The following is a 12846-nucleotide window of genomic DNA, read 5'->3' on the forward strand; positions in this document are numbered from 1 at the left end:
TCTGTCTCTCCAACCAATCCACTCGATCTGATAAGATTCGCATCCAACAGAATTTATGGCAGATATAATCCGCAATAACCCTTAAACTCTCTTTAAACTCCCACATCTGACAAGAAGTACATATCACTGCAAAGGCCATTTTTGCTCCTTCACAATCTACAGACCCAGAAAATTACACCGTCTTATTCCTCTACAAACACTGCCCCAGTTAAATTAATAGCTGTGGCTTATATTTTAAGTTTAATCAAGAGATTTATCTCCAAAAACATATAATCAAGAAAGAATCCATTGTACCCACTACTGCAGCCTTTCTCTTGGACAGACTTAAAACAACAATTAACTTATCTGATTCTGTGCTGTTAACTTCGCCCAAAGATTAGTTGTGAATTTCACTGTTTATTAATTTTCCCAGATGCACTCTGATGTCCAGTGATACACGAAGTCAAACAGCAAAGGTGGTAACTGCAGGTTCTCTCTCTCTCCCTCTCCTGTATGTCGTACTTTGGGCTTTGACACATGGATGTGACAGTGATCAGTCTGTGAACAGTGTGATCTGACACAATCTGGGTGATCTGTCCTGATTAGTGAAGTTTAGGCTGACATTTCCACAAAGGAAGAATGGAGGGGTCAATGCCCTGTCAGAATGGAGATTTTGTCTGTGATTGGGAATTGGAGGTTAGGGAAGAGCAAAGATAGAAGACCCACAATATTCTTCTCAGGTTTGAATGTAAACTGACACCATTATGGCAAAAAGAAAACCTCAAGAAAGATCTAAGAACTTAACTTCTTGATGCCTTCTTTCCCAGAAAGCCACTCCCTTGAAGTTTTACCTGATAATAGCTCCCCTACTAAAAGATTTTGCCATTTTAACATATTCACACTTTATTCTTAATGGCAGAGAGGGGAGTTATCTTCATCTGCCTGGGGGGAATACTTGGGATGTTTATAGAAGAATGGAACAGAATTGAAAACCTAAGCGGAAAGGGAAGATAGAAACAAGGGTATAAATAAAAATAAATCTAAGAAGTAAGAGTAGGAGTGAAAGACAGAAAACAAAGGGGGGGAAAACAAATGAGCAACAGTGCAAAAATATAGTGAAGGGAATTTATAAGGTTAAAATGGCAAATTTAATCAGAATTTGGTGACTAAACTTAGCGGATCTGTCTGGAGAAAGTGGAGCTAACATTTTGAGTTCAGTTACTCTTCATCAGAACATTCTAACGCTAATCCGTCAGAGCATTGGGTTCATGAAGCTGACTTGATGACATTGTCAAATAAAAAAAACTAGGATCCTGAATCTAAATAAAAGGAACTATGTTGCTTTGTGTGCAAATTGGCATGGATGGATTGGAGCACCTTATTGGGTTGCGGTGGATAGGCAATGATTAATATTTGACAAATATGTACACTACTATAAAAACTATTTGTTCCAGTCTAGCACAATAAAAAGGAAAGATGGCTCAACCAGGGTGTAGTTAAGAGACAGGAAAGAAGGAGTGGAAATATGCTTTCTCTTTGTGTGGGAGATAGTGACTGGTGGGCGACTGCAAGATCAAAGCTTGGCCCCCAGCTATTCATGATATGTATAAATGACCTGGGTAAGAGAACCAAATGCACTATTTCCAAATTGTTGACAACACAAAACTGGACAAGGATTATGAGAATGCAAGGAGGCAAGACAAATTGGGTGAGTGGGCAGAAACAAGGCAGATGCAATACAATGTAGCAAAATGAAAATTTATACATTTTTGTGAGCAAAACAGAAAGGTAACGTGTTATTTAAATGATGATATATTGGGAAGATGTGTATACAGAAAAGGATTGGGTGTCTTTGTACACCAATCAATGAAAGTAGACATGTTGGTGCAGCAAGCAATTAGGAAGGATTTGAGTTCAGAAATAAACATGTCTTACTGGGCCTTGGTGAGACCACACCTGGAGTACTGTGTGCAGCTTTGGCTTCCTTATCAAAGAAAGGATGTACTTGCCATAGAGGGAATGCAATTTAGGTTCACTAGACTGATTCCAGGGATAATAGCACTGGCTGATAAGGAGAGATTCTTCCAACTGGTTCGATATTCACGAGGGTTTAGAAGGATAAAATGTGTACAATTTCAACAGGGCGGGACAGACTGCATGCAGGGAGAATTTTTTTCCCTTGTCAGGAGTCTTGAGCAGCCTGTGGTAGGCCATTTAGGACTGAGATGAGGAAACATTTCTTCGTTCAAAGGGTAGTGAATCTTTGGAATACCTTTTGAGACTGTGGAGGCCAAGTCACTGAATGTATTTTAGAAACAGATAAGTAAATTTTGAGATTTTAAAGGCAATGAGAGTTATGAGGAAAAAGTAGGAATATAGCATTGAGATAAGGGAACAGCTGTGAACACATTGATGGTTGGAGTAGACTTGACAGTATAGATGGGGTGGCATAGTGGTTAGCACTGCTACCTCCAAGTACCACCAACCTTGGTTCAATTCTAGCCTCAGATGACTATCTGTTTGCACTGTGTCTGTGTGGGTTTCCTCTTGGTATTTTAGTTTCCTCCCACAGCCATGCTGAATTGTCCATAGTGTCCAGGGATCTGTAGGTTAGGTGGATAAGCCAGGGAGGATGCAGGGTTACAGAGATGGGTTGAGTCTGGGTGGGATGCTCTTTGGAGATTTGTTGGGCTGAATCACCTTCCACACTATAGGGATTCCACTTGAACACTGTTTCAATGCTGTCCCATTTTTATGAGTTTAGACCATGAGTCAAGAACACTTCATTTGCACAGTTGCTATATTCTAACTGAGATCATGTAAGAATGCATACCTTTATCCTAAGCATTAATTATTTAAGTTGGTTACATCTGAGGCCCACTTAAATAATTAATGACTGTATTTAAGTCATTTTACGAACTGAACTCTTAATTCACTGTAATCACCGTAACAATTACTTCCTAATCAAAATCTTCTTTTCCCATGACAGGAAGGTATTATCATGCTTCAATTATTGACACACGTTATCGATCAAGTACAAGTTACAGTGAATTTCATCTGGTTTCTGATATAATTTTTTGGAGATACCATCATTTTGCCTGGGTTTGGATGTCACATCATTATCCAAATCAAGACAGACAGATTGCTTCCTTTAATACATCACACCATGCCAATTTAAACAGGACATACTTTGGGAACCGAATCACGATTCAACACTACTTTTGGAGGCATGACTCCATTTCTGTGCAGATTGCCCCCGTGCTGTTTGATGATGCAGGAGTTTATGCATTCATTGTTGATTCAGTAAACCATGTGACCATTACACTAATCACAGTTAAAGGTAAGAGACAGAATTTTGTTGCTGTTTTCAATGATCATTTCGATTCTAAAATGATTTTCTCTTGGGCTCGTATCCTTGCCTGCAAGCTAGCAGACCTGGTTTAATGTCTCTCTCGCCCCAGAGGTGTGTAATGACACGTCTGAAGAGGTCATTTAACAACTATCTAAATTATTTTCTTGTCTATACAGTCACAGCGGAACCCTCTGATGCAGTGACTGAGGGAGACTCCGTTACCCTGACCTGCTCTGTCTCTAATGTCACTGAAGCAATCAGACTTGCTTGGATCAATAGCGACGGAAAATCTGTTTTGGAGAAAACATTGACTGGACAAAATGGGGAAGAGAAATCTCTGAGTCTGATTATTCAGAAAGCTGACAGATGTAAATGGCACTGGATGTGTGTTTTGTTTGATCAAAACAACCCCAGAGTTTCAATCCCATATAATCTAGAAATCACGAGTAAGTGTTTATAGTTCAACCTTATAACAAGTGGCACTGTTATAACATTTTGCATAATTATCATGGAATTGACCAAAATGTATTCCTTCATACTGTATTATTGCAGATGTCCTGTGTAACAACTGCAAGGTGATATAAGGCTATGCTTTGAACTGCCTTATTAAGAGTTTACCTTTGTAGATAATTAAACCACGTGCAATTGAGTGGGCACAGTTTTATTCTCCAATTTAAAATTGGCATTGTGTTCAAATTTTGCCAAGACCTCAAGCTTCTCTCTTTGTAACCTTCACTGGCCCTAAAACCTCCCCAAACTTTCTGTTTCTAAAATTCTGGATTCTTTTGCATCCTACGTTTCTTTTGCCCAATAACATGTGGCATTGCTATTCTTCACATCAAACTTGATCACTAGAATTAACTTCCAAAAGTATTCAAAATCTCTAGCTTCCTCTCCTCCTTTAAAGTTATTGCTTTGGCTAAGTTTTGGGTTTCTTAACCTGGTCTCAATTTCAACAAAGTGTGTTAGAAGTATTTCACTATATTAGCAGCACTATATAATGCAAGTTATTGCTGCTGTTGAACCAATGAGATTAAAAGCAAATAGTAGCCCACACACTTCTGCTAATGCCAAGACTTTTGATAGTACAAAGTGGAAACAGTTCTCTACAAGAAAGAGAGGGAACGAGAGCATGCCTCTTCATTGGGCAAACAGAAATCCTGAGCATTGGGATGTAAACATGCTGAATAGAATTACAGACTCTTACATATGTTCATGAATTTCTCAGTAAAACTGATCAGAGAAAGATGAAATTCCTCCGTGATGGTAGATTGATGATGTTTTAATTTCAAATGGACACAGTGGGGTTAGATTGCCCAATCCTCTGCCCTAAAAGTTAGACAGAAACTGACCAACATGAAATCTGTCTGTTCTGCAATGATAGTGGTGGGAGGGTGGATGCTGAATTATTTAACAATGGAACTTCTGCCACTACATAGCCCACTCTTCAAAACTGCTGAGCTGTTTATCTTGCTTCAGCCCTTTCTCATGGACGAAAAACTTTGTGATGTTCGACTACTAACCATGGTGTTGAAGGTGGTACATGAATACAGAGAGAGGATTGGCTAGTCATTAAAGGATGGAGTTGTAGTAATGGGGGGAGTCACAATTATTATAATATATTTTAATGACCTGGATGAGGTAAGTGAATGTGCTGTAGCTAAGTTTATGGATAATATGAAAATAGGTGGGGAAGCAAGTGGTGAGGAGATTTAGAATCCTCAGAAGGATTTAGACAAGTTTATTGAATTGACAAAAAAAACTTGGAAGATGGAATATAATGTAGTAAAATGGAAAAGACTTTGGTAGGAAGGTTAGAGAAGCTGAGTATTATTTGGAGAAAGACTATGGAAAGCTATAGCACAAAACGGTTTGAGGGTCATCATGCCTGAATTTTAAAAAGCTGGTTTCCAAGTTCATTGAAAGTCAAATTGAATGTTGGCCTTTATTTCAAAGAAAAATGGAGTATAAAAAAGGGAGGTCTTGCCAAAACTTCACAAAGCAACTGTTAGGTTACATCTTGAATATTCTGAATACTTTAGGCCACAATTTAGGCCACAACCTCTTCCATATAGAAGGACAAGGGTACCCAGATACATGGCAACCTACAAGTTCCCCTCAGAGCCACTCATTATCCTGACTTGGAAATATGCTAATGATGCCTACACCCCTAGAGTGAATTAGCAAAAGAGCCTTTCAGGTAAGGAAAGATATACTGACATTGGAGGTAGTCCAGAACAGTTTTGATAGATTGATCCCTTATATGGAAGGATTGTCTTATGAGTGACTGGGTACTCATTGGAGTTTAGAAGAATTAGAGGTTTCCTTACTGAAACCATGTAAGCTTCTTAAGAGGCCTTTCAAGGCCTTTACTTTCAACCGCAGCCATCTTTTTCTCTGTTAGGTACAACTCCAGCCAGTGAGAGCTTTCCCACTGATTCCAATTGACACCAATTTTGTTGGTGCTATCTTGTTGACAAGGGTAAAGCACAACCACCTGATGAAGGAGCGTCGCTCCAAAAGCTAGTGCTTCCAATTAAACCTGTTGGACTATAACCTGGTGTTGTGTGATTTTTAACTTTGTATACCCCAGTCCAACACCAGCATCTCCAAATCATTGTTGACAAGGGAAGTCACAAGCCTCTAAGTGATGGACAAGAATGTTTAAATGCTTAGAGATAGCAGTTGGACTTATAATGTCAACAATATCTTTAATAGGAAAATCAAGCATGGACACTTGGATCTTGGCATTTTCAGGATACTTGCTTGTTAAACTGATCATTGCCATTGGACTAATTACCTCTTTGAAACGAGTAAGTACAGTAAACATCTAAAGAATATTTTCTTGTTGCTTTTCTCAGTAACCAGTGCACAGATGTCAAGGTGACTTTATGTATTTGTAAAATGTTTGACCTGAAACATGACAGGCAGGTAAACTTAGTGAATTTTAATGTTTTAAATCAGAGTATCAATGATACGTTTTTTAAAAAAACAGTGTTGCTACAAATTCTGAATAATCTTACTTGTAAAAACTTGTTTGTAGTACATACGGTTACCCGTTTCCACAGGCCTGAAAGAGTGATGGGGGTTTGAAGGAATTGTTTTAATGGTTGGTCTGTTTCTTAATTAATATTTGGCTCATAACAGGAATGCAATATTCCAAATGAAAATGGAACACACAGAAATGCAAAACACATTAGTGAGAGAGTGGAAATGAGTTAACATTTCAAGGGGTGACTGCCAAAGTATACTCCTCATTGGAACTGGTCAATGATTTTGTTCTCTCTTTACAGATGCTTATTTACCTCCTGAGTGTTTCCATTACTTTGTGATTTTCAGCATCATTTAGTTGCCCATTTTGCCTTTTTAACAGAATCTAATTTTGATATTTAATTAGTATTCAGTTATTTAGAACATAGAACATAAGACAGTACAGCACAGTACAGGCCCTTCAGCCCCTGATGTAGTGCTGACCTTTTATCTTTCAGATCAAATTAACCTACAAACCCCTCAATTTACTTCCGTCATGTGCTTGTCCAGCAGTTGCTTAAATGTGCCTAATGTCTTTGAAGATATTACCACCTTCCTTCTCTCAAGTGTAAATCTCCTCTGCACCCTTCCTAAAGCTTCTATATCCTTCCTATAATGAGCTGACCAGAAGTGGACACAATGTTTCAAGTGTGGTCTAACCACAGTTTTATAGAGCTGCAGCAAAACCTTATAGCTCTTAAACTCCATCCCCTGTTAATGACAGCCAAAACACCACATGTTTTCTTAACAATCCCATCAACTTGGGTGGCAAATTTGAGGGATCTGTATCTGTGGACCCAAGTTCTCATTGTTCCTGCAAATTGCCAAGAATCCTGTCTTTAACTCTGTATTCAGCATTCAAATTCAACCTTCCAATATCAATCACATCACATTTACCAAGGTTGAACTCCATCTGCCACTTGTTAGCTCAGCTCTGCAATGTCATGATGTATCGTGCAACAGCCCCGGACACTATCTACAAAATCAATGACATTTGTATCATTGGTAAACTTACTAACCCACCGTTCCACTTCTTCAGGCAAGTCATTTATAAAAACTACAAACAGCAGAGGCCCAAAAACCGATCCCTGCAGGACATCACTGGCCACTGAACTTAAAGTAGAATACTTTCCATCCACTACCACTCGCTGTCTTCCTTTGGCCAGCCAATTCTGTATCCAGACAGCTAAATTTCCCTGTATCCCATACCACCTAACTCTCTGATTGAGCCTTCCATAGGGAACCTTATCAAATGCCTGACTGAAATCCATGTTCACCACATCAACTGCTTGACCTTCATCAACGTGTCATGTCACGTCCTCAAATAACTTAATAAGGCTTGTGAAGCATGACCTGCCCCTCACAAAGCCATGCTTACTATCTTTAATCAAACTGTGTTTTTTCAAATAATCATAAATCCTATCTCTCAGGATCATTTCCAGTACCTTGTTTACCACAGATGTAAGACTGACTGGACTGTAATTCCCAGTATAGTAGTTTTGAGGTCATGTTGAGGCTGTACAGGACATTGGTTAGGCCACTTTTGTTTGCAGTTCTGGTCTCCTTCCTATTGGACGGATGTTGTGAAACTTGAAAGGGTTCAGAAAAGATTTACAAGGATGTTGCCAGGATTGGAGGATTTCAGGTGTCAGGAGAAGTGGAATAGGCTGGGGCTATTTTGCCTGGAGCGTTGGAGGCTGAGGGGTGACCTTATAGAGGTTTATAAAATTATGAGGGGAATAGATAGGATAAATAGACAAAGTCTTTTTTCCTGGGGTGAGGGAGTCCAGAATGAGAAGGATTAGGTTTAGGGCGAGAGGGGAAAGATATAAAAGGGGCCTAAGGGGCAACTTCATTCCACAGCCTCCAATGCTACAGGGAAAACAGCCCCAGCCTGTTCTGCCTCTCCCTATAGCTCAAATCCTCTAACCCTGGCAACATCTTTGTAAATCTTTTCTGAACCCTTTCAAGTTCCACAACATTCTTCCAATAGGAATGATATTAGAATTCCAAGCAACATTCCAAAAGTGATCTAACCAATGTCCTACACAGCTGCAACATGACCTCCCAACTCAATACTCTGACCAATAAAGGAAAGCATACCAAACACTTGCTTCACTATTCCATCTACCTGTGACTCTACTTCCAAGGAACTATAAACCTTCATTTCAAGGTCTCTTTGTTCAACAACACTCCCTAGGAGCTTACCATTAAATGTATAAGTCCTCCTAAGATTTGCTTTCCCTAAATGCAGCACCTTGCATTTATCTGAATTAAACTCTATCTGCCACTCCTCAGCCCATTAGCCCATCTGGTCAAGATCCTGTTGTAATCTGAGGTAAACTTCTTCGCTGTTCACTAAACTTCCAATTTTGGTGTCACCTGCAAACTTACTAACTCTACCTCATGTGCTCACATCCAAATCGTTAGATAAAGACGAAAAATAATAGACTCCGAACCAATCCTTGTGGCATATCACTGGTCACAGACCTCCAGTCTGAAAAACAACCCTCCATCATCACCTTCTGTCTTTTACCTTTGAGCCAGATCTCTATTCAAATGACTAGTTCTCCCTATATTCTACAAGATTTAACCTTGCTAACCAGTCTCTCATGGGGAACCTTCTTGAAAGCCTTATTGATGTCCATATAGATCACATCCACCACTCTGCCCTCATCAATCCTCTTTGTTACTTCTTCAAAAAACTCAATCAAGTGCGAGAGACATGATTTCCCATGCACAAATCCATGCTGACTTTCCCTGTTCAGTTCTTGCCTTTCTAAATACATATAAATCCTGGATTCCCTCCAACAACTTGCCCACCACTGATGTGGGTCACCGGTCTATAGTTCCCTGGCTTTTCCTTACCGGCTTTCTTAAATAGTGATATCACATTAGCCAACCTCCTTTCTTCTGGCACCTCATCTGTGACTATCGATGATACAAATATCTAAGCAAAGTGCCCAGCAATCACTTCCCAAGCTTCCCACAGAGTTCTAGAGTACAACTGATCAGGTCCTGGGAATTTATCCATTTTTATCATTTTAAAGACATCCAGCAGCACCTCCTCTGTAATATGGACATGTTTCAAGATGTTATCATTTATTTTCCCACATTCTATACCTTCGACGTCCTCCTTCACAGTAAACACTGATGCAAAATAATTGTTTAGTATCTCCCCCATCTCCTGCACTTCCACACATAGGCTGCCTTGCTGATCTTTAACGGACCCTATTCTCTCCCCAGTTCCCTTTTGTCCTTACTGTATTTATAAAATCCCCTTGGATTCTCCTTAACCCAATTTGCCAAAGCTATCTTATGTCCCCTCTTTGCTGTCCTGATTTCCCTCTTAAGTATACTCTTACTGCCTTTAAAATCTTCTGAGGATTCACTCAATCTCTCCTGTCTATATCTGATATAGGATTCCTTCTCTTTCTTAACCAAAACCTCAATTTCTCTAGTCATCCTGCACCTATCAGCCTTTCCTTTCCTTTCACCGAACAGGAAAAAAACTGTTTCTGGACTCTTGTTACCTCATTATTTTTTAAGGCTTCCCCTTTTCCAGCCATCCCTTTTACCTGCAAACATCTAACCCCACTCAGCTTTTGAAATTTCTTGCTAAATACTTTCAAAATTTGCCTTTCTCCAATTTGGAACTTCAACTTTTAGATCCTGTCTATCCTTTTCCATCACTATTTTAAAATTAATAGAATTATGGTCGCTGGTCCCAAAGTGCTCTCCAACTGACACCCCAGTCACTTGCCCTGCCTTCTTTCCCAAGACTAGGTCATGTTTTGCACCTTATCTAGTAGGTACATCCACATACTGAATTAGAAAATTTTGTTGTACGCACTTAAGAAATTCCTCTCCTTCTGAACCCTTAACAATATGGCAGTCCCAGTCTATGTTTGGAAAGATAAAATCCCCTATCATAACCATCCTATTATTTTTAGAGGTAACTAAAATCTCTCGACAAATTTGTTTCTCAATTTCCTGCTGACTTGTTTTTTTAAAAAAGATACACAGCTTGAAATTTAAAAACTTGACTTGGAAGACAACCCAAAGGGAAATTTTCTCTCAACTCATTGCAAAGCCATCTCCCCACATAGAGGACAAACTAGCTTGAAATGTCAAAATGATGTCATTGGCAAGAGTAGTGTATATGAGTCAAATTCTGCTCAATGGTACATTCTGTAAAACCTTCTCTTTTCCCATCACTTTCTGACCAATGTTTACCCTTGAAGGATTAATTTAAAGTAATTATTTGGCTCTTCTTAGAAATCAAGCAGAAATCTGGATAAGGCAACAAGAAATAAAGAAGCTTTCGGATTACAGACTCTGAACACCGGCCCTGATTTGTGATCATAGAAGGAATGATGGAACACAGACGTACCTATGGCCAATGAGGCCTTCACTCTTATGAAACAAAATAATCCAAACTTGAAACCTTTCAAAAACATCTTAAAGAATTTACAGATGCTGTACATCAGAAAAAAAAATAGTAGTTTCTGGAAAAGCTCAGCAGGTCTGACAGCATCTGTGACGAGAAATCAGAGTTAACGTTTCGGATCCGGTGACTCTTCCTCCGTTTTTGAAATCTTCCAAGTTAGTTTTATTCCAGATATATTGTAATGATACTTTTATGTAACTGGACTCATTTATTATGTAAAGTGAGCATCTCGATTGTGCCATTCTCAGTATCTCCGATTTTACTTTCCAAATGCTAACTTTCAAGGTGACTATATGAAATTGCATTGAATGATAGTTGATGTGGATGGTGATCTGAATTATTGATCTCCACTCTTTTCTCAGCTTTATGCCTCTCAGAACGGATCATTGTGATGTAGAATTTGACTTATATTGGTTTTAGTATAACTGATTTCTGAGTTTGTAACTGAATTTTGAATGAGTCATATGTGCATCAAGTGGTCGAATGATTAACTTGTAGATATTTCTGTAACGATGGTGATTTGTGTTATATCACTGTATCAGGGGGAGAATGCTTCCAAGAGCTAATGGGTTTTTAGTTATACCAGGACCATTTTATAATGAAACAAAGTAAACAGGTTTCAGATCCAGGCTCCACATTTTCTTTTTGTTAATCCTCAGGGGAAACATCCATGGTCTAGTGAGAGACATTTTACTTTCAGTTTTGGGATGTTCTGCTGTAGTCTTGGATTAAGATGGATGTGTAAAGCAGTTTCTCCTGAGAAAACGAGAAGATGATTCAGTTTGATTAAAAATAGATTATCTGTCAGTTTTAAAATCTTTACATTTGTATTGTAAGTAAGTTGATAGGTTTATTCTATCTTGTCGTCATTTTGTTTCATTCATTCTTTGGTTAAACACAAATTTGCAAGATTGTGTGTTTGTGTTCTAACCTTCTTAAAACCAAGAAGAAACAAAGTATGATCTCGAAACGTCAGCTCTTTTCTCTCCTTACAGATGCTGCCAGACCTGCTGAGATTTTACAGCATTTTCCCTTTTGGTATAATCTAACAAGCCAGATTCCAAGCTGGAAACTGTCTTGTCCAGTAATAACATTAGGAATCGTGACATGGTGAGCCAGTTAGTCAGCTATGTGTAAAATTGGAAAGGTTGCAATATGGATTGATAACTGTGAATGATGTCAGCTGGACTGTCTCTGTGGCTGAGTTGAATGGAACTGATCTGTTTTAAGATCTACTTTGAGAATTTTAAACAGAATTTCAATGCCTAGTATTCAACTTCAATGAAGACACCATGTCTCCTGTGCATGTTCGAAAGCTGTTGACACAACGTGATAGTGGAATCTCAATACAACATAGTTTCTCACAGAACAACATAGAGACAGTTTCCCATATCCCCAAGAGTGTTAAGTAACAAAATATCATTACAAAAATATCTCTATGCTGGAAAGATTGGAAAGTAATTTTGCAAATTAAAGTTGAACTGATAGGATATTTTTATAAACAGCTGCAAAACCTTCGCAATCATTGATATCTTGCTCTCCCTTTGAACTGCCTGTCCAATATATCACTTGGGGTTAGATCACACCAATAGACAATAGGTGCAGGAGTAAGCCAATCTGCATCCTATTCTGCTCACTTATCCACAGTTAATCCTATGGAATTTCACAGTGTCCCATCAGTGACTCAGTGGTTAGCACTGCTGCCTCACAGCACCAGCAACCCAGATTCGATTCCAGTCTTGGGCGACTGTGGAGTTTGCACATTCCCCTGGTGTCTGTGTGGGCTTCCGCTAGGTGCTCCCCTTTCTTCCCACAGTCCAAAGATATGCAGTTTAGGTGAATTGCCCATAATGTTAGATACATTAGGCAGAGGAGAATGGGTCTGGGTAGGTTACTCTTCAAGGAGAAAGTGAGGGCTCTAGGTGCTGGAGATCAGAGCTGAAAATGTGTTGCTGGAAAAGCGCAGCAGGTCAGGCAGCATCCAGGGAACAGGAGAATCGACGTTTCGGGCATAAGCCCTTGGACTTCCTGAAGA

General features: G+C 39.2%; 1 protein-coding gene across 1 annotated transcript in view; it reads left to right on the top strand.

The window, feature by feature from the left end:
* The window catches only part of LOC122556490, a 41240-nt gene extending 28814 nt beyond the window's left edge, over positions 1-12426 (top strand). The window contains exons 8-11 of the mRNA XM_043703180.1: positions 2969-3319; positions 3508-3777; positions 6050-6144; positions 10640-12426. Coding sequence (XP_043559115.1) covers positions 2969-3319; positions 3508-3777; positions 6050-6144; positions 10640-10723 — 800 coding nt within the window. The 3' untranslated portion in view covers positions 10724-12426. The remainder of the gene's footprint in view (positions 1-2968; positions 3320-3507; positions 3778-6049; positions 6145-10639) is intronic.
* Positions 12427-12846: the final 420 nt, after the last annotated feature.

This window comes from Chiloscyllium plagiosum, chromosome 14 (genome assembly GCF_004010195.1).
Source record: "Chiloscyllium plagiosum isolate BGI_BamShark_2017 chromosome 14, ASM401019v2, whole genome shotgun sequence".
NCBI lineage: Eukaryota > Metazoa > Chordata > Chondrichthyes > Orectolobiformes > Hemiscylliidae > Chiloscyllium > Chiloscyllium plagiosum.